The sequence below is a fragment of the Ostrea edulis genome, chromosome 4 (genome assembly GCF_947568905.1).
Source record: "Ostrea edulis chromosome 4, xbOstEdul1.1, whole genome shotgun sequence".
Lineage (NCBI taxonomy): Eukaryota > Metazoa > Mollusca > Bivalvia > Ostreida > Ostreidae > Ostrea > Ostrea edulis.
The window spans coordinates 27,348,123-27,371,425 of NC_079167.1; the positions used below are offsets into that span (position 1 = coordinate 27,348,123).

The 23,303-nt window shown below is 33.7% G+C and overlaps 1 protein-coding gene across 2 annotated transcripts; it reads right to left on the minus strand.

Annotated features, from left to right (window-relative positions):
- Positions 1–123: 123 nt before the first annotated feature.
- LOC125671680 (exportin-6-like) lies at positions 124–23,109 on the minus strand. 2 transcript variants are annotated; one of them, XM_048907527.2, is made up of 24 exons: positions 22,940–23,109; positions 20,342–20,432; positions 19,154–19,266; positions 18,545–18,742; positions 17,694–17,853; positions 16,774–16,920; positions 15,610–16,042; positions 15,059–15,185; positions 13,156–13,265; positions 12,925–13,033; positions 12,149–12,241; positions 11,012–11,241; positions 10,311–10,403; positions 10,067–10,217; positions 9,606–9,752; positions 9,132–9,321; positions 8,852–9,007; positions 8,573–8,687; positions 8,018–8,077; positions 7,755–7,866; positions 7,376–7,546; positions 3,333–3,431; positions 2,406–2,636; positions 124–1,367 (listed from the first exon to the last, which is right to left on the minus strand). In XM_048907527.2, the coding sequence occupies exons 1-24, from the start codon at positions 22,940–22,942 to the stop codon at positions 1,266–1,268; spliced, it is 3,441 nt and encodes a 1,146-aa protein (XP_048763484.2). In that variant the 5' UTR covers positions 22,943–23,109; the 3' UTR covers positions 124–1,265. The 2 variants fall into 2 exon arrangements, 1 of the variants encoding a protein (XP_048763484.2); XR_007368711.2 differs by lacking the exon at positions 124–1,367 and adding an exon at positions 2,729–3,226 and having other exon boundaries at positions 2,496–2,636; positions 22,940–23,108.
- Between the last annotated feature and the right edge of the window lie 194 nt (positions 23,110–23,303).

A 23,303-nucleotide genomic window follows, 5' to 3' on the forward strand; every position in this document is an offset into this window, starting at 1 on the left:
ATAATACATTACAGGCACCGATAATACATTACAGCACCGATAATACATTACAGTACCGATAATACATTACAGCACCGATAATACATTACAGCACCATAACAAAAAGATAAAATAAAATTTGCATGAAATTGTGATTCACAATTGAATCCTCAATTTATTTCATTTCCAACATGACTGGTGTAACCATCATATAACTACTTTCTTTCTTATTTACAACATGCAACCTATTATGTCCAGTCAAGCATAAAACTTTGTTAACTGAAAAATTCAAGCAATGTCAGCACTTGCTTAGAGGTTTGATATACTAGCACCACAACTATTGGGAAGAATCAAAAGTCTGAACGCATGGTCAATTTCCCTTTTGTTTTTGTATTTGAATACTTACTCCATAAATAAAGGTTTGTAAATTTGAGGAATGTTGTTTACTTAGGGCTAAGGAGATGGAATGCAAAAAGTCCTAGTCAGTTGAATAAAAAGTCAATGTATCTTTATGAAAAGGTGAAGATGACGAACAGTGATCAATCTCATAACTCCTATAAAGAATACAAAACAGAGAGATGGGCAAACACAGAACCCTGGACACACCAGAGGTGGGATCAGGTGTCTAGGAACAGTAAGCATCCCCTGTTGAATGGTCCCACCTGCCATGAACCCTATAACTTGATTAGGTAAACGGAGTAATCTGTAGTCAAAATCAAAATAATTGTGCATCATCTGGCAAAGAAACTCAATGAATCAGTTTCCAAATAAAAGCAGACTGTATTTTAGATAATATTTCCCAATATGTTGATCATAAAGCACCAGTCTGTATCAGCACTTAATAGAATTACAAGTAATAAAAATTTGCAATAGGGAAATGGTATGAAATAATTTGGATACCAGGAAATTTGTATTTTTAAAATATCCTCATTCCTTTGAACATTAATGACTGGTTTTCAGCATTGAATTTAAGTAAAGAACATTCTTACATAAACAAATAACAATTGTTTGTCTAGGAAGTAGAGCATGGTTTAAACAAACGGATAGCTGTACAACAAAAACCAAGGCTGTCTCATGACTACAGAACCTTCACAGTATGACAAGACAGTAAACATCAGAAAGTAACCGAACCTTCACAGTATGACTGACAGTAAACATCAGAAAGTAACCGAACCTTCACAGTATGACTGACAGTAAACATCAGACAGTAACAGAACCTTCACAGTATGACTGACAGTAAACATCAGAAAGTAACCGAACCTTCACAGTATGACTAACAGTAAACATCAGAAAGTAACTGAACCTTCAGGAAGGCTACTATTGATTAGTCTGTAATATCTCAAGTCATTCACAAACCGATTCACACTCTGAGTAAAGGACGGCAGATCCTGAAAAAAAGGAAACTTCATATACTTCTCTGCATGAAATAACGACCCTACTTAGAGGTCTTGTGACTATATATGCACACTTCTCATAATGCTTACAATCTATGTATTGCTGTGGAATCATAATTGTTTGTGGGGGTGGGGAGAGGAGGGGGTGGGGGTTCAATGGTCATAGGTAACCAAAATTTTTCTGGTTTTTGGGGACATAATTTTGTGGGTAACAACCATAACAACCAATCCCTGTAAATTAATAGGTAAGGGTGATCCATAAAAATCTCCAACACTGACACCCCCCCCCCCCCCCCAAACAATGTTGATTCCACATCAGATCCCCTTATCATTTCAGACTATAGAACTGTAGAATAATTATTATGTATCATTTTGTACTTCAGAACTGTAATTATTACTTATCATTCTATACTTCAGAGCTGTAGAATAATTATTACATATGCAATTTTATCAGCAATGGTTTAATTTTGATAAGTTTGTCCTCAGATTTACAGCCCTAATGATGCTAATCCCTTCACACAGAGCGCAATTATCACAATTTGTCCATGAGGTAAAAATGTGATCCTAATGTCCCCTATGTATTTTTTCCCCCAGCCATTACCAATATAATTAAGCTTAAAGGTAGTGTATTTAGTTCAATTGTTTTGAATGATGCATATTAAGTCATCTTTTACCAGGCAGAGCGGAGTACAGATGGTGTAAATTTCAATAAATTTTTCGCACTTTTTAGCAATGTTAATTACAGATTAATGAGATTTCATAGGAATAAAAGATTCGTCGAATTCATGTTCCTTGATACAAAAAAAATATATCTGTAAACCATTAAAATTGGTCCCCCAGGAATATGATTCCACAGTACTGATGTATTTTTTAATAAAATCTTTTAATGTAATCGTAGGACATCAGACAGTTTCTAGCAAACACGTATTCACATCTCCTAGTGGGCAATGTCATCTAACACAATGATTCTCAGAGTTTCAGTACAGCTTATCATAATTCAGAAATCAGTCACCAGATTTCCTGGATACTCACCTTGACTACTTTGAAATTAGTCACTAGTATATTCCTTTGGTTTGAATCTAGCCCTTCACATGAAGACAGGAAGTGAGGTAAAAATTCAGCATAGAATCTGTCAAAGTCCACAGTAGCCATATTGTATACTGTCACAACTATCTCCTCGTGAAGGAGATCATGGGATTTATGCACCAAGACTTGCATAAGAACATTTAAGAACTGCACCAGCATCACTTCTCTAAATATGGACTACAAATGATGATAAAAAAAATATCAGAGGTAAGAAGAAGTTTGTCTTCTTTCTATATCAAACTTTACCAATGAATAGTGGCACATCTTACATTAGGGCTGTTCCATTTCAATATATGGGGTACTAGGGCAAGGCAGTTTTTCAAAAATCTTTGGGTGGTTCACACTGGTGGGATATTGATTCTATGGTGGGTGGCTTTTGTATGAAAATTGCTTCTTCGAGTGATTACTTTACCAAACCATATAACAGGGTAATCTGTGAGAAAATAACTGAAGAACACACAATTTACAGAGGCAGTCTTGGTGTTCTGTAAATTATGCTTAAAACGGAGTTGCATGTATTGAATACTGAAATAAAGTTGATATCAAGATAAACAAGTATTTCGTGCTGTATGATGGGAAAAAATTCTGATCTGGAAATATTTTAAATTCTACTTTTCCAGTAAATCTATTTGCTCCAATAAGTGCCTATAAAGCTTCATTATTTGCCTCTATGGGTGGATAGGAGTGTACCAAATCTCTTCTATGGGTGGTCATCCTAATTTTCAAGTGTCTTCTCCCCGCCCCATGTATGTTTTACTGGAACAGCCCTTAGAGAGTCAATATACAGTACATGTATATGAATTATATACACATTTTTATACACTGCAAGTTTTAAGGTTTCTCAGAATAAAATCTTCCATTTGAAACACTCACTTTATGATAAAGTTTCCATTTGGTATTCAGGGTTTCTAAAGATTCCAGGTTTTGTTTAAATACTGTAAGGTCTGGTTGGAGGAATGACTGGCCATATGACTGAAAATTGAGACCAATATCTAAGAATAGTTAAATATATAAATGTTAAAGAGTACTCTGGCAAATATGGAGTGCACAGATTTGGAAAGCCTCTCCTACTCCACAAATAACGGTCAATCAAATCGTTTCCATAAGCATGGTTTTTGTCAACTATACTCACCAAATTATTTACACAAGTATTCATCCTAATTTGCAAGAAGAATCTCTTGCAAAAAATCAAAAATCTCCTTTCCTTCATGATTTTAAATTCTTGCATAAATGCATATTTCACCAAATCAAACACTTATGTTATTACATGTATATGAGGAATGTACACTGTGCTATACACTGCAGAACATACTTTTTCAGATACTGTAGAACATATTATCTTCACTTACAGGTAACTCTCAATGCTCCAACTTCAATCTCAAGAAGTTATTCATTTCCCCATGGTCTTAATTTTTTGGGGGGTCTAAGCAAATTTAGTCTTGATCTTTCGAACTTCCGATCTCTCCAAGTTCTTGCTCCCTCAAAGTGAAATTTTGGTCACATGCGACATATTTCATTGTTTTCACTCTGAATGGTATAGTATATACACGCCATCAATCTAGAATGTAAATATTTCTGCTTGGACCTTAACTGGAGAACAGTGAATCAATACCTGGGACTAGTTTGGCTGTGTTATTAGGAGTTTGAATGGAATTAAACACTAAGTGTAGATTAAACAAAAAATTATGATTTTTCATAATGGTAAAACATTGATCAATGAAAACAATTGGAAATATGATGGGCATGAACAAGTTCAATTATCTGGGTATGTCTTCATCTTACAAAGGCAAATTTATTCAAACTCAAAAACACATTTGCAGATCAGGGCAGACAGGCATTGTTTGCTTTAACATCAAAATCAAAGAACCATAACCTCAGGGTAACTATACAATTGTCTGTTTTGATATGTTAAAAGTACTAAAGCCCAAGAAAATTGAAAAACTATATTAGATATTTGTTAACAAATCCACTTGGAACCTTTTCGTATATTCTGAATTGGGAATATTCTAGCTGAAAATTCCTTGGTTATTAAGAGTTTTTTTTTAATTGGTTGAAAATCAGAAGATGACTTAATAATACAATTATCCCAATTGTATTATTAAGTCATCTTCTGTATTTATTTACTCACCAATCAAGGGTCCTCAACGGGCATATACAATTCTAATAATTAAACATTGACTACATGATACCATATACACATGTTAAGAATTTCTATATTGACATTGGTCTGGAATTGACTCATAACAATACTGATTGACAATGCACTGTATAACAAGGATGCTACATGGGTAGTAAAGTGAAACAATATTATAAAATGTTGTCCCAAACACAGAGGGTACCAAGGGGCAGTGCCTGTGCCAAGTCAATCAGACTGTTATGAAGATATGCTGTCACATAATGATAAGCAGGTTGTAAATGTTAATAAAGAAATAAATAATTTGGGACAAAATTACATGTATATGATTTAAAGTGATATGTCTGATAAAATTATATATTCTACATGTATTCTACATATATTATTGAAAAAAGACTATATGACACTACAAAACAACAGATATTTAATGATACTTGTAAAATGTCTGAAGATTTTTTTTATATCAACAACACCTCTTTGACAATTTTTGTGTTAAATATTACTTGAGTAAACCTATTGATAGCAAATATAAGAAATATCATATAACTAAATTTAGAACTTCATCTCATAATCTGAATATTGAAAAAAAGACATTGTGGCATTGTATAAAACAATAGTACCTATTGTTTTATACAATGCCACAATGTGAAAAATATAACTAGCCTGTTGTAGAAGATGAATTATATTTCATACTTAAATGTCCTTTATACTATAATGACTGAAATCAAAATACATTAGGCTTAAAATGAAATTTGCCCCGACCCGATCATTTTTTCCGCACTTGGAAATTTTTTATTTTTTTTTATTTGTTCCTGAAAAATAGACATTCTTCGAATTAGTATTAAACTTGATGCCATTTTTTTTTTTATTATTTGGACTAGTTGTTTTACAGAATTCTTGATATCAAAATGTCCTTAGGGCGTCTTTCGGTTCTACTTTCACTTTGATAACATTTTTCTATGTGAATGATCAAATATACCGCATCACAGCTCCAAATTACCACATTATCTAACAACAAGATAGAACAAGGAGCTACGAACTCCCCCGTCGAGGCCTGATCGTATTTATGTACAAAAGTTTGAAAGCCATGCATGTTATTTAGATAAAAAAATCACGTGGGATAGCGCACCAAAATTATGGCGGACCACGAGTCGGCGCTTAAGTTGATGGTCTATAGTTCTAAAAAGGCACGCATATTATTTTGATATAGGATTATCTAAATGTTATGACGATTTAATAGGTGAACGGCACTTTTACTTTGCTCTTAAACTGAGACACACGAATGGAACACGATCGTCACAACAATTTGAACGATGCCCGAAAGTCGGCATTAAAATTATATTGGGAAATATTAAAACTTATTGTAAATTGCTGTCATCATGCAATTCACTTGGATATTCATGGATCACATTAAAGTGTTTTTAAAAGTGATTGCCATTATGAATGTCGGAATCGACCGGTGGTAACAAAAAGGGGTGTTGATTTATTTATCAACAACTGTAGAGGTCCTCATCCGTGACGAATGCAAAACGTCCTGAGTAAATTTCAGGAGACATTGGAAGATTTACGTGTATTATATATAATGTGTACAAAATGAATGTTCTAAACTCTATTCTGTCTGGCAGCGTTATGTGTTTAATGAAAACATAAGAAAATTTGTAAATTTGATTTTCACAAAAAAAAATAAAAATAAAAATACCGACCTACCTACCCGACTTGAAAAATGTAGGTCGGAGTACATCAAACAAAATTTTTTTTAACGATGGCCTTAAAAAAAAGAAAAAAGGGATATCATTATAAACGTCCGATAGCCTTCAAACTGGTTCAATTACTAAGTGTTCAAAATGTTCAAGGATTGGTGAATTTAGGCAAATACTTAAATTTAGCATGAATAAAAAAAGAGATACTTAATTTAACTTTTTTCTATTTATGTATACTCTCATGTATTTATCATATTTATGTTATTCTGTTTCTGGGGAGCCGTTTGACACAAGGATGATAAATAACTTGAACTTATGAGACATAGTGCATGTGCTTCTTGTCAGAGTAAATTATTATTTAATTGCTTCATTTTGGGGGCAGATTTTGAATTTTTAATTAACTGTACTATTTTCACAGATAGCTGTATGGCACTGTGTGATTATGAAAAGTTTGTTTTGACTTGCCAATGAAACAGTAATTTTGAGAAAATAATTTAAAGATGTGCCAAAACAGCCCTAAGATGTTATAGATATGCACTTCCAATTACTATAAAATCTAAATTATAACGCTCGAGTCTTTAGTTTCAGGATTAAATTCAACCTTTGATCTCTAGAAGCTTTATCAAGGTCCCTTGAACTTCAGGTTATTGAGAGTCACCTGTATATACAAGTCATTATATACACTGTAGAACACACTTTTGTATATATACTGTAGAACACACTTTTGTATATATACTGTAGAAAACTCTTCGTATATATACTGTAGAAAACTCTTCGTATATATACTGTAGAACACACTTTTGTATATATACTGTAGAACATACTTTTGTATATATACTGTAGAAAACTCTTCGTATATATACTGTAGAACATACTTTTGTTTATACACTGTAGAAAACTCTTCGTATATTTACTGTAGAACATACTTCTGTATATATACTGTAGAACATACTTTAGTATATACACTGTAGAACACACTTTTGTATATATACTGTAGAACACACTTTTGTATATATACTGTAGAAAACTCTTCGTATATATACTTGGAGATGACAAGGAAGTAGTTTCTGAAATTCATTTACCTGCATAATGGCAGTGAACTGTGGAGTGTTTTGAGCCTCTCCGTTTCCATTCTGGGGTGCTTGTGCACTGAACGACTTCAGCACATTTCCTTTGAAGAAATACCGCCAGTTGTTCATCATCAGCTCGTGAAGTAATTTATACAAACTCTGTTTGATGTCTGGGGATGGACGCTACAAAATCAAGGCACACGATTCTTAACAAACAGAAAATCAACATTATTAGATACATAAATTACATGATAAGAAAATAAATTATTGCATACCGGTGCACTGATGACAAAATATTAAACTGAGTTAAAATATCTAGAAGAGTTGCCGAGGAGAATTGACACTCTGAAGATAAATCTCTTCAATGTCCTTTATTTCCCAGACAGCTTACCTGTGCTATTACAGGATAAATTTGATCCATGCATATGGATATCACATTTGGCAAGAATGCTTTAAAGGCAGACCCTGGCTCCTGTACAATAAGTTCTAAAATCTTCAAAAACCTGCAAAACAAATTTCCTTATCTAAAACTTTATCCAGATTGATTTGTTCATTAATATTTATATAGCATTCAATACCAACAGAAGTCCATAATTTTCTTTTTTATCAACACCCAACAACATTAGGCAATGGTTTCCAGGTGCCTGTTCTTACTTTTCTACCACTCTGTGGGCTGCACTACTTTCATGGCAGATGCTTTCTGCTAACTGTTCTCTGAAAGATTAAAAGTCGGTTACAGCAACGCTCTCTGAACTTTTCACATGATTAAGTGGCAGAGTTTTTTCTTTAGGGGCAGGGGTGTCTTTGAAAAATAACAAGAGTTGTTAGTCGCCAGAATTTTAGTTACACTACCTTATCCTCCTTGGTTCAAAAGATAGATCTAAGTCTAAAGGTTTACGAAAAGTTAATGAAAGGCCAACGTCAAAAGTTTTGATACTACATGAGAGGCCTGGTCATGAGGAATCTATATGTGAAATATCAAAGCCCTATCCCTCCATGTTCAAAAGTTAAAACCAAAGTTAAAGTTTTCCCTAAAAGTGTGATGTCAACATTGGGGGTCACGACAATAGCTCTCCAGACATTTGTCATGAAGAGCTGAAAATTAATGGCACTTGTAATAAATAAAATCTGTTTTGTGCTCAGCCTCTTAAGAATGACTGTGAACTGAAAATAATTTCAAATGATCTAGATGAAATATCATTAACATACTGCGTAAAAAGAGTCATAAAGGTCTTGATAGTTTGTTCTGTGAAGGGAACTCCCATCTGAACCCTAAGTCCTTGGAACAGCGACAAGAAGAAACTCATCAAGGAATCCACCACATCTATCAAAAACAATGTACCGATATTAATTACTGTATCTCACAATTAAAACAATGTACCAATATTAGTTACTCTATATCCCAACTGCATTAGGTGACTCTCCATATAATTAAGTATGAGCGAAAAGTCTTGAAAAAACTATTATTGATTGGCTGGTTTTACCCACCTGGTTGATGCAGATAGACGGGAAAAACCGCTAACGCCACCTCAATGACTTCTTGTAATGACTGGTAACAGACCTGCTTACTTTTCACCACCTCACCAGCAATATTCTCAATCCAGTCTTCAAATATCTGCAAGGTCCTCTTAATCACAGATTTTGCTTTAAAAAAAGAAAAGAAAAAAAGATCAATTTTAATTTAAAATTGGCCTTAAATTTACAATACAAGTAAATATTTACACCCCAGAGTACCCCCCTTTCAAACAACAATGCAAGCTCTCCTCACCTTCCTCCTGCAAGCCTTTATTGGCTGTCAGGGCTCTTGTGTCCTTGAGCTGTAGGAAATGTCGGGCCAGCTGTCTAACAAAGGCCTGATGATCTCCTGCTCGACTCGCCCAGTTCTGCTCCGACTCCACTACATTCGGCCAGGGTAGAATTAAGCTGTGTGACAAGGCTCGGTATACTAACAACTGTACCTGCAAAAGTTACACAAAATATTATAAATGTCCGATTCATTTTTGAAAGAGATTTAAATCATCTACATCCTCAAACTCAACCTACATGAATACAAGTAGATGTAGGCCAATGGGCTGAAATATGAATATATGACTAAAAATACACTAATCGTTTAAAAAAATATTCTATAAAAAACAAAATTATTACAAATATGACGTGTAAAAACATCATGTTTTCATTCACTTTCTGAAAGCGTGAGGATGTATTTGTAATATTTCACACTTTATCATCTGCACACACTTACTTCAATGGTCAGGTCATCATATCCTCCCTGACTGGCATGTTTACAGAGTGTCTGGGTACTGGTAAGGTGCAAAAGAAACTGGGGTCGAACAGTAGAGGTTATTGACAACAATAAATGAGCACTAGAGTGAACGATTTTCTCTGGTATCTAAAATAGAAATATTATTGCACCCAGTCAAATATTTTATATGTTAATACGGCATCTTTCCATTTCTTATACTCATTAATTTATGAATATTTAGAAGAATGTAATCATATTGAAAGTGACTCCTACATTTAACACATACATATACATGTATGTAATACTGCCTTCATTGTACTGTAATATAATGAACTCAATATACCGGTACATGGAATTGATATGATATACACGATTACAGTCTTATAAAAGTCATTTGGACAAGGATGGAAAAACGTGATGGAGAATGTTTTCAATCCAAGCCCAAATATTGCCTAAATTACCTCTTTTGAGAACATTGGAACAATGGAGTCCAGAAGCGTAGATATTAAAGATGAAAATTTATCCTTATCGAGATTGACTTTCTGTGTCTCACTGTAAAACTGTGACAACCAATGAGCAAAGGCCTTAATTGATGCGATGGCTTGTGCATGTCTGTCAGAAACCAAAAAAATAAAGATGTGTAGAAATATTCATGAAATTTCCAGTGATGATGTTGCTGGAGCAGACTGACAAATTCATACTCACACTCCGACAAAATCTGTGTGGAGGACATTCTGTATAGTGGATGTGACACTGAACAGCTGGGACTTTGAACCATAGACAACCGTATTCACTAACCTACAAAATACAGTCAGAAAAAAATCTATTCTACTAGAAAAACACAAAGCTGAAAAAGCTATGCCAATGCTATGGTGTGTTGTTAATTCAATCATTGTATTCATACATAATGCAGGGTTCGAAATTAACATATGCCCATCAGTCAATGACTGGTTAAAAGTCTGGCAGACTGACAGACATTTGTTTAGTCAGTCCGATGAGACTGACCAGTTAATTTTCTAAAGCATTATTTTGGAAAATATACTTATGAAATTTACACAGTTGGCATGCTTCGATCTGTAGACCTATCAGACAATTCTGATTTGTAAATATAAATCCCACATTTAAGTGTTACAATATTGTTTCAGACATATTGAGCTAAATTTCATTTTAATAACATTAATGAAATGTGTTTAATTATTTTTGGAAAACTCTGTTGGACTGGTAAATTTTTCAGCGGACTGGTTGAAATTATACCCCATCAGTCTGGCTGGACTGGTGACATAAAAAGTTAGCTTCAAGCCCTGCATAATGTATATAAAATGTAAATAAATCAAAATTCAAGTTCACAGTAAATTGTACTGTGTTTACAGAACATTGTACAGTATATAAAATCCTACAATTTTCACCTCTCTAGAAGCAATGTGCCATCTCTGAATCTTTCTAGAAACTTCTCTCCTATAAAGTGTTCAGCCAGTCTTCCCAGAGCTTGTAGCAGGGAAGCTAAATCTCGCAGAGAACAGTGAAGTTTTCTACACTCATTCTCTGCAGTTATTGTCAGATGCCTGCCTTGTGCATTGTTTCTTACAAACTGATCCAGACCAAGATAAATGTCTAGATGCTCACTGAATGGTTCATACTAAAGTAAAGAAAAGACAGCATTAAAAGTGAGTATATGTTCTTACATGCACCAATGATTTGTCTGTAATAAATCACTTCTACATTTATAGGTCCCTGTGACATGCAAGTGACCTTTCAGCTTGAAATAAAATCCTACCCTTAATGAACTAAATGTGAATGACACGAATGCCCCACCCACGAGCCATAGCTCTACCAAAAGTTATCCAACTGGACCCTTATAAGTATTTGAACATCCATGCATAAATGAGATAATGAGCAGAAACTGGAATTCCTTGAAATTTTTTGAGTCCAAGGGGTATAACTACCTGACCCAATTATGAACTTGACTCGTATATTCTTGTGATATATCCATATCCTGAATTTCAATTAAAAATATCCATGTATGACTCAGATAATAAGCTAAAACAATAAATTGTTCGAAAGTTTCCAAGTCCAAGGGGCACAACTCGGTCAAAAATTATTCAACCAGAACCAAGTAAAAACTTGACCTAAATATTCTCATGATGTCTGTGTTTACCCAATTTTAGTTTTATATGCATATCTGTAGAAAAGATAATGAACAGAAATTGAATTAAGACTGAAAAGGTACCCCTATATGCCCACGCCATTTCATGGTGGGGGCATAAAAAGAGTTTGATATCACAAATTATAGATATCAGGAACAAATGTTTAGTTTGTTTATATCATGCATTGTATAAAAACAATGGCAATATGAGGTAGTTTCTCTACAATCAGCAGAGATTATGCAAATTACCCCAGGCTTCCAACATTTACATACTCCTTATAACAAACTAGGCATTTACTCCTTAAAGAATGTTGGCAGCAAAAATGCTAAACTTGTTAGTACTACAAGTCAAGACTTTCATTAATGATATAGAAACACTTTTTGTTACTCAGAATCCTACCAATAACTGGAATGTCTCTGCTGTGTAGATTTCTGCTACCTTGGCAACAATTTCCAAACTCTGACACAAGAAGCTCTGCCATTCGGTTTCATTCTGTTGGAAATAGCAAAATTAGGACATATTCTTTGGGTAAATCTTTGCTATGCTGCGACTTCATTTGATTGTGACGTCATATATTTTCTATGATTTACGTTATACGGTGAAGATTTACGTTACACGGTGAAGTAAAAATATTTTGCATTGTTATCTTTAAATTTTAATGTATATAGCTTTCTGGTGGACAACCTTGGGTTTCTTAGTTTACACATACAGTGCAAACCATTTTCGGGTATGCTCTTTCTGCCTATTTAATTAGTTTTTAGCACCGACGTTCAAATGAGGATTTTGATAATTTAGAATTTTCTCAAAGCTCCTAAATTTATGCATTAAACCGTAGGCAAAATGTGAGAAAAATAATCCTTCATTATTTACTTGTGTGGGATAGGGAAATTCCACCTCTGGAACAAGATTCGCTGTCTAGGACTCGGCAAAGCCTCGTCCTATACTGCGAATCTTGTCCCCTCGGTGGAATTTCCCTATCCCACACTCGTACTAATAAAGGATTCTATTAGTCCCTCCTGTCCCAAAGATGCTTCATACCAAATTGAAAAGAATTGGGTGGTTAGTTGTATCAAGAAGAAGTTAAAATGTTCACATGGCAACTTCATATTCAATTATATGAGTTAGAGGATATAAACAAACACACCAATGCTACATGTATCTGTTATAAAACTTACATCGTCATCTAAGACATCATCATCCAATTCCTCTAGTTGTGACTGGTTGTATCGAAATTGTAGTTTGTGAAGCATGTTAGAAACCAGGGATAACAGAGGCTCCTGGTATCTGTAACAAAAAGACACCCGGCTTGAGGAGGTCAAAATACCAGTACCTGATCAAGCGATGCAGTCTCCAAACTTTTACATGTACACAATGTATTTCAATTTAAACTCTTGTGTATAGTGTACCTTGCTGCTATGGCTGAGTTGTCTGTGGTTCTGTCCATTAACTTGTCATCCAGATAATCCAGGAACGTGTTCCAGGTGTCCAGACAGTTGTAAAACCCCTCATTAGAAGGCTGTAAAAACACCTTAATATTCAGTTTATAAACCTACAGACAGTTGTAAAACCCCTCATTAGAAGGCTGTAAAAACACCTTAATATTCAGTTTATAAACCTACAGACAGTTGTAAAACCCCTCATTAGAAGGCTGTAAAAACACCTTAATATTCAGTTTATAAACCTACAGACAGTTGTAAAACCCCTCATTAGAAGGCTGTAAAAACACCTTAATATTCAGTTTATAAACCTACAGACAGTTGTAAAACCCCTCATTAGAAGGCTGTAAAAACACCTTAATATTCAGTTTATAAACCTACAGACAGTTGTAAAACCCCTCATTAGAAGGCTGTAAAAACACCTTAATATTCAGTTTATAAACCTACAGACAGTTGTAAAACCCCTCATTGGAAGGCTGTAAAAACACCTTAATATTCAGTTTATAAACCTACAGACAGTTGTAAAACCCCTCATTGGAAGGCTGTAAAAACACCTTAATATTCAGTTTATAAACCTACAGACAGTTGTAAAACCCCTCATTGGAAGGCTGTAAAAACACATTATTTTCAGCTTATAAACCTACTATAGTTTTACGAACTTTTGTGGGCATAAAATTTTGCATTTTTGCAATCAGATCCATGGATCTTTCATTCTCATAAAAATCAACCAACAAATCATGTGATCAACAAATAATGATGAAACAAAAGTACCTTACAAATTCATTCATATACTACTAGATAAAAACGTATGACCAGGGTGTAAGAATAATTGTATCAGTAGCTTAGAAAAGAAGGTTAGCTTGTAACATGGTCAGACCTCATCGCAAAACATTAGTATGAAATACCTCAATGTTCAAAACTTCATTTACACCCCCCTCCCCTCCTTTTACTTCATCCCAACCACATCCATCTAAAATGCAGAGACAAATATGCTCTTTCAGAATGAGGACAACAGAAATCAAGCTTTAAGAAATCCTAAATTACGTAAGTTCAGCATAACAAGAAACCATGATTGAGTACTTGAGGCAAACTCCGTTTCTGGGTCACTGTGTTTTCATGGTGTCCAGCAGGTGGTTAGTGTCACATTTCAAAATTTTCGTTTGTCTCAAATGCATATATAAGCAATAAGGTCATGCCAATTTGTAATCCAGAATGTCGGATTTGCCGCTTCATTTTGTAATAAATCCAAATATAATATTATCAAAAAATAATATGCGCCCACGTGTCCAAAGATATCTGCAAATTTTTTTTTGGACTTTTTACAACATGTGCACAAAAGACCTTGATACACACTGATGACGAATGACAGAAGCGCTGGCTCTCGAGAAAGTTCTTAACAGTGTAATACAGTGTTTTAAGTTTCTCACGATGCCTGTCTTTATATGTACGATACTTCAAAATACTGGATTGGAAATTGTTCCTTATACTGCAATCAAACTGGAAGCCTATGAAATTTTTGAAGCACTAATATTAAGTTCATGTGGTAAACAAATGATATTTGATGATTTTTTATCTCTATTTTTAAGCTCTCGCTTTTTGAAATCACACTTAATTCAATTAAAAATATTTCTATTTCTTGTATTTGCTCGCCTCATAATTTTCATCTCCAAAATGACAAAAAATATTTGTAAAATTATTTTGCCCTCTTGCCTCATTTTTTTTGTATGAAAATCTGAAGAACTATTTTACAAATTGGTGTGGCCTAAATAACCTTTTTAAAAACTTTACTGGACTATGAAGTGGGGAAAGTACTTCAAAGGATTTGATCACATGATATGTCAAACTGACCAAGAATTATCAGTTTTTACAGTACCTGTCTGAAAGTGTACTTCAGCAACAGGGCCAAAAACTCCAACACAGGGAACTGTGGGCTGGATTCAAACCTCTTTAAATGTATACCAACAAATAACTTTAGGAAGTCTGTAAACTTTTCCACATAGCTGTAAAATAAAGTTGGGAAAGATTATTTATTGCATGAATCTTCGAATAATATGAGGCCTTCATTAAAAATATTTTTGTTTGATGTACTCCGACCCAAATTTTTCAAGGTGGGTTGGTAGGTAGGTTGTTTTTTTTTTTGGAATGTCATGAATTTTTTTCTTTTTCTTTTAAAATAAGGAGAATTTTTTATTTTTCAAGGGAACCAAAAAAAAAAAAAAATAATAAATAGAAATAATGAAATTTTAAATTGCTGAAAAAATGATCGGCTAGGAGCAAATTTGACGGGTCGGTCGGAGTACATCAAGCAAATCCATTTTTATTTTTGGCCTGACAAGAATTTTCTCATCTGTCAAAATTAAATTTAAGCATTCTCTCACATCTAAAAGATTAGATATGATTCATATATGAGCAAAGAATACATACCTTTCATCTATTTCGGACAACCTATTACCAGTGGAATTTGTTCGACTGTCTTTTGTCAATTTTTGTAGCAAGTAAAATGTCTGTTGAAACATTTGAAGGAGATAGTCCTCAAACTCCAGGGGTACACAGTTTTTTGACAGCAGTTCATTTATACAGTTCATTGCTAAATTTCCTAGCACATACGTATTAGTGCTAAAATTTGCATTGACGGTTGAACTGGATTTCCGTACTTCACATCCAAATCCAGCAAAATGGAACACAGTACTCAGTAAAGAAGGCGTTATCATTGATGATAAAGGTATCCAGCTAAAATACTGAGCTAAACAGTTCAAGGCTAGACTACACAAATTTTGGGATTCTACATCCAAAGGTGGTAGTGCTTCCAACGGAATGCGACTGTTTGGAGATTTAAACATGTTGCTAAGCACACTACCTGCTCAAAGATAACATCAAAATCATTATTTGTGAAATGATTGAAATTCAATGGCTTCTATATAAGTAAATAAAGTCTTATTTGGTCAAATTCATGTAATCAAGATCAATATCAAGACAATTCTAGAGAAGAATTTTTTTTCTTCAGATTTTGTTAATTGAACCTCTTTACTACAATTTATGAAAACTTCATTAGGGTATTCAAACTTTCTTTAATATTGCACAATCCTAGTTGCAAAACTGTAGGCCTGAAAAAAAATTGGGATATACAAGAGAGCTACAGATCCATTCCTCATCACAGCCTAATTTTTTATGCCATCTCAAAATTTTTAAATAAAAAATTTCTGACATATTTTCCCACGACATTTGTGTCAAAACATACATCACACATTCATCAGAGCCCCATGTGAACTGAAAATTCACAGCTTCAAATAAAATTGTTTGCTTACATAGGCCTGTTAGGTTGCCAGTCTATTTGAACCCCATTGATCATTGTACTTTTTCATAATTCCTATTCTAGGTGTGTATTTTGTTTGCAATTTTTTAATAATAAAATTTTGAGATGGTGATGCAAGAACACAGTGATATAAGATCTCAATTGTGCGCAGAAAAAAATTGTGCTGTAAATCAAAAGGTTTTAAAAGGCGTGGACCTCAAGGTATCTGATATATCCCATTTTTTTTTTTTACCAGAGATCTACAGTTTTGTAGCTATCATAATCCATAGACTGACCAGTATGACTTGATTCTAGAGGGGAGCTAAACAGCATTATGGATGAGGATCTACGACGGGTGGATCCACCTTCACTTGAGGTGGGAGAGGGAGGTGGTGTAGCAGCCACCAAATGGCGGTGCTTCTCAAGGACAGACTCCAGAATATCTGAAAAATAATGACACAAGAAAATTCAGCTGACTTCATAATATCTAAAATAAAAAAATTAATGAATAAAAAAAGACATGAAGACATAAATACATTTGCAAATTCTATGATATACATGTAAGGTTCATGAACCACAGTGCTCCCCTTAGTAGACCTTTAACCTTTAGTGTGGGGCCCACCTACTCTAGCCAACTAGAGCTTCTGAAGTGATACTTTCTTTTTGTTTTCATTACATTTTATCTTTACTTTTTACAATTCATTTAATGTATTTATGATTTTGCATATCCATGGTAATAAGGAGCCTGGGGATATTAACTGAAGCTCTTCTTTACAGGAGTGAATCCCCGTCCTCCCCATGGGAGTCACAGTGTGATCAAACTTGAACTTGTAATAAGTGGCAAGATTTACATGTTGTGACACACTGTAGCTTTTACAAATTTTACCATCAAACTTCACATCCCTGATGTAGTGCCGCCCCGAGCCTCTGGGGCTATGATTTTAACAAAAAAGAATCTATAGGGCTTCATATTTTTTTTTCAGTTTGGTCATGTACATGTATCTCCAATTTAAGGAAATAATATTTCATAAATGACCAGTCTCCTGTTTTCCAAAGACAGTCAAATCTGGAGAAGAATAAAATAAGTGAAAAGTTTTACAGAAATAAGGACAAATTGATCCCACACATGTAAAAAACTATTTAAACTTAAATAAGCCAAATTAAAATAAAACTTCAGTTGAATTTTTTTTGTTTGTTACAGAATATAGTAACATACTATTGATTAAGCTGAGAATTGTGGGAACTTGTCCGAGCAGGAGACGCTGCAGTTCTTCCTTTCTGGCCATGCTCAGATCTTCTCTTGGTGATGCTAGCTCCTCTGAGGAGGTGTGTAGGAGAATGATTCCGAGCACAGCAGTTTCTGGCTGTTGCACTACCTGTACAAAATATATTTTATTTTTCAAGTTTCAGTAAAGCTAAACAAAGATTACAAGTATACTTCCAAGTACAAAATATTTGCAAGATTCAGATACTGTGAAATGATGAAACACAACATATAAACATTAAAAAATGATGACTACAAAGCCTTATATGCAATTAATTACAATTCTCATTAATTCGTGAGAAGCCTCTATTGAAAATTAATTTTTCTTGTTTAATTATGAATTATCATTAATCTACATTGATATAAGTCCTACCAAGTATAGCACTCACAATTTCAAATTCTCACAAATTGAATTGATATTAAAAAAATTATTTTGCCAAATTAAGACCATGTATCAGTAATTATATAATATAAGGAATATACAGTATGTTTCTACAAGTATACTCCTATCTTTGCAGTTTATAAACATGTATCTTCTATGAATACCAGTCTACAGAAAATGAATCCCGATTTCAGAATCCATGTGTTTTTCTATGCACAATTCACCCAACAGACACCACCTGACATCATAATACTTAAAGCATGAATTGATATTTCATGTACGCTGCCAGCTTTGTCAGAGGTTACTTTTTTCACATCAATATTTAAATTTTCAATAAATCTTCCACATATCAAACTTAAGCTGGTTTCAAAAAATTATTATGCAGAGGAGTACATGTAAACAGATCTGTTTTGGCCACTACCTGCAAAATACTGGAGAAGAAGTCTGGATAGAAGTGAGGCCAGTCTATTCTTCCAATGTCCACCACTAATTTGACCAGTTTATTCCTGATGTAGGATGGCACTCTGCTGTGGTGCTCCAACAGGAATCGATTCAAAGTGGACCTGATCTCTAACTTGTGCTGCCCATCAAAGCCTACCCACTGCTTGTTGATCAAAGCCTGGAAAAAAGGAAGCAATGACCATTTTCTTCCTTTGATGGACAATCTACAATGGTTTCATTAATATTCCTGGGTGTAATTTTTTTTGTGTTTTGCCAACAAAATACACCCACCCCCAATAAAAAAAAAACCCAAACATTTTTGTTTGAATGTATAATGCATGGATTTCTACTCTCTTAAAATAAAACTATACTTTGCTGATCAAATAATTTTCTTGTCTTTCTCAACCAGTAAAATAGCAATAGACTGTAATTCAAAGAACACTACTACACCACAGCAATATGAGAATACAAGTTTATCAATGATAAATTTTCAACCATTATGACATAAAGTGGATCAACCAAACACGAATCAACAAATTAACAGCCATTCATTTCTGATCGGAAGAGATTTACTAAAACAGTAAAATACCTCTATGGCAGTCATACAAAACATCATGACATATTCGTTGTGGGTGTTCGCCAGGTAAAATAAACAATGCTGCCAGGCATCCCTAGTCTGTGTGAAATCATTCAGAATTTCCTCTGAAAAAGAAATAATACAATTACAAGATTTGCAAAAGCAGAACCTTTTCATGCATGTTTAAGTTCTTAATAAATATCAGAATATAAACATGAATCAATAATACAAAATGAAAATGTAGTAAATGCAAGTGAATATCAATTGTTATAACTTATACTTTTACTCAAATTGCTTTAATAAACTGATATTCTAAAAATATTGTAATTAAAAAAGATTCAAATATAAAATACATGGAGAAAGTCAAATGTATAGCATCATATAAACAAACAGAAAGGCCATTCATCTGAGTCTTCTTTGACTCATACAGGGATAAAAAGTCATAAGTTTTGGGTACCAGACATCTCGAATCTCGTAATATTGTGGAACTGCTCTGGCTTTTGGATTATGAAATGAAAGAAAATTTAATCTACACCCCATGGGGACAATTCCTTATCAGTTCGTCTAAATGTATTCTTGTGGTATTTGAAAGTTGACATTAAATGTGAAACATGAAAACCTTTGTCGACCTGACATTGGGCATAGTTTAAATCAACATGAATGAACACTACGAGTGGATTCTTGCTTATTCATCTGCTGAACTGTACAGGTTTTCTTCTTAATAAACAAAACTTTAGATATTTTTCCTATACATTCCAATGTGAATTTCAAACCTCAACTGTGGCCCCACCCTAAATATGGGATTCCTTATCCGAACAAACAGGATCTAAACAAGACGATGCGTATCTGTTGATTTAACAATCTGTACCCTTGTTGTTCTTATTAAGAAGATTTTCAAAGTATTTTTATACATAGTCTTATGTAAAACTTTGACCCCCTGCTGTGTCCCTGCTTGGCTCTGGAGCTCATGGTTTGAACAAACTTGAATCGTTTCACTAATTACTCACTGGCAATCATTTCCCTTTGCAAAGAAATATGTCCCTTCAATGGAATAAACTTGAATCCCATTTATTAAAGGATACTTTTAACCAAGTTAAGTTGTATGAAGATCATGACAGATGATCGACTGACAAATTTTGATCAAAAAAGCTCAACTGAGTATATGGCTCAGGTGAGCTAAATCACATGTTCTACAGGTACCAATATCTCTTTTTCTTTCATTTGTGGTCCTTCCATCAAAGAACTCAGTCATTAAGTTCTCAAGGGCTTTAAGAGATGCCTGGTCAGAAGCCTACAATGTGGAAAGTGAACAAAATAAGTCTCTGGGATGTAACATCAGACAAAATTTCATGCAAACAAGTGTTCATAATAGACATAATGACACATCAATCATAAAGTTTCAATTTCGTCATTCTAATCAGGACATTGCACAATCTAAAATGTTAGACATCTATATATAAATTTTGTCTCCAATCTTCAATATATGAATGATTCTGAACACATGTAAATTGTATGATACCAAATCAGGATGATTTCACCAAGTTTTACTGTTACAGTAAAAGTCTTAATTCATCAAGACTAGAAGTGTATCAAATACATAGATTTCAAGACAAACATTGCTATTCAAAACACCATTCAGGAAGTTTGTGTATTAAGACTTAAAATTCAAGGATTAGTTAATTATCTTATCAGCAGGTTCAGACAGCAAATTTAAATGTTTTTTTTTTTTTTGGTCAGCAATGAGCATTGCATTGTAATCTGAATTGCACTATGCATAAAAATCAACACAGTATTTTGACCTGACCTTAGATAATGAGCTTATTGAATACCTCGCTTTGATTGTTGAGAAAAGAATCGAATAAAAAAAAAAAGCATTCAGCATACTTGTCATGTGCTCATTAAGTTGTATATTTGTATGAAATTTTAAGAAGACATCAGCTTAGATAGTTAGAAATGAGCTACTCTGAAAATCCTGAAATGTAACATCCACATCATATGGAGGGTCATGGTAATAAAAAGTGTGTACTGTCATTATGTGATTAAATGTTGTGTGTGAAAAAAAAAGTGTACAGTTGTCTTCTTACTACGGAATTATGTAAACTTGGTAAATACCTCTATAAATGTTCATCTATAAGATATCAGTTATTATAAGATTATCCTGAGTATCTATGCTGTTCATGTACATCAGTATGATGTATTATGTTCTGTTACTATTTCAGTTTAACTTGCACGTTAGGTACTGTATGGACAAGTTTATTGCTGATTCAAGGAGATGAAGATTAAGACATACTGCATGTTGCATGTAACCATGTACTATTGTAAAATGCCTGAGTCTCTGCATTTACTGAATGAATGTTAGCTGTACAAATTTAGTGAAAATAAATATCAAATTAAATAAACCAGCATATTTAAGCTACTATGACATAAATAATTTTTTATTCTTTAAATGTTAAACAGTTCTATTCCCAGGAGATTATTCTGTACTTTGCTTACATTTTGATCTTAGTAAGGGATCTGTGATATTTTTTACTTACAACAGGGAACATAATTTGGATTCTCAATTCTAGGAACCAATTATGTGATCTTGGACATATACTATATAGTGCAAAATTTAACAACGGTTGATTTGAAACATGGTACAGTCTGCAGGTTTATTCTTAAGGGGGTGCTCTACAGCATCACAATGGCTGACTTCATTTTAAACAATGAATGAAAATATAAATATCAGTAATAATAATATTGGTCTTTTCCTTTAACTTTCATTGCCTAGCTGAGTACTGTAAAAGTGGTTATTTACATGTGGGGGAAATTAACACTAATTATGCAATCACATTATAAGCATGGAAATTTCCCCCACACGTTTAGTTATAAATATTTGGTATAATATACATTATATTCAGTTACTGCGTAATTTTTTCCCCATGCGAAATGTTGGACGTGAAAAAACGCGTACTTAACCCCCAGCATAAATAACCACTTTTACAGTAGCTCAGTGGGCTAGCACATCGACTGCTGAACTGTACATCATGGGTTCCAATCTGGCAGTTGTTTTTTTAATTTTTTCAGATTACTTTTTACTAAAACTGCATTTGTTGACTAAATAAAGTAAATTTAAGAGTTTTAATATCAAAATATTGTTGTACACATCCTCCATTTTTCATCCACATCAAATTTCTCTGGTGTAGCATTCCTCCATAATCTAATAAGGAAGTGCATGATGGAATCTTGTCTTTTAAGCTGCACCTTCTGTATGATCGGTTTCAAATTCAGCTAGTTGTGATACTTTCACTGACGCCTTGGTGTTAGTAAAAAAAAAAAAATACAGCCAGGCCGATTTTAGGATCAGTCAATATATTTACAGCCAAGTGGAATTTCGTTAAGATCACTTTTTAGTACATGCAGACTCTTTCTGGTAACAAATAATCAGAAAATCAAGCAATCCAATTACTCCATATCCTTAAGATTAATCACCAACTAAAATCTAAATATGAAAAAGAATTGTACCTATTAAAACAAAAAAATAATGGTATCTTTTTTTTCATATTTAGTGCTCTCCCTTTGAAGCATTGGCTCTATTTCTAGTTAAACTCAACACCCAAGTTTAATGTTGCACTTCACTGAATCCAATACTCCATTCTTTTGGTCCAAGCCACAAAATACTGTATTTTTCGTTACTTTATATAATTATTCAGCATCATGGACAACAGAATCTAGGATAATAATCTCTTCCTGCCCCAGTATCAGCCGTACCGAAAATCAATGAATTCATTGCGAATTTTCGCTTTTAAAGAGTCTTACCATTCTTGTCTAAGTTCTAAAAACTCCCATCCACAATTCTGTATGTGTAAGAAATAACATATATTGCCAGTATCTGTAAATCTGTTTAAAACATCTATATATCACCTCACAATCATCAACCCATTTTTACTTGTCAGACAACTATAATGGGCGAAAAGTCTTGAGAGATTCCGAGAAGAGAAGTGACAATCAATTCGTGTATATTTCTTTCGAGTTCTCTATCTTAATAGTTTTAAAACTTCGTACATGGAAAGAGTTTTCCATACTTTTCTTTATATATATGACATTTCTGTTGTTTATTTATTCATTTCTTTTTATTCAGATTATAATGTAGGCAATACGATTTCTTATCCGGAAATATCTA

Bases quoted from the DNA above. Each gene is read 5' to 3' on its own strand.
- LOC125671680 (XM_048907527.2), bottom strand. The intron at 16,921-17,693 runs GTATGTTACTAT...ATTATTTTTCAG, and splicing joins AATTCTCAGCTTAATCAATA to ATATTCTGGAGTCTGTCCTT. The intron at 13,034-13,155 runs GTACACTATACA...TTTTTGTTACAG, and splicing joins AACTCAGCCATAGCAGCAAG to ATACCAGGAGCCTCTGTTAT.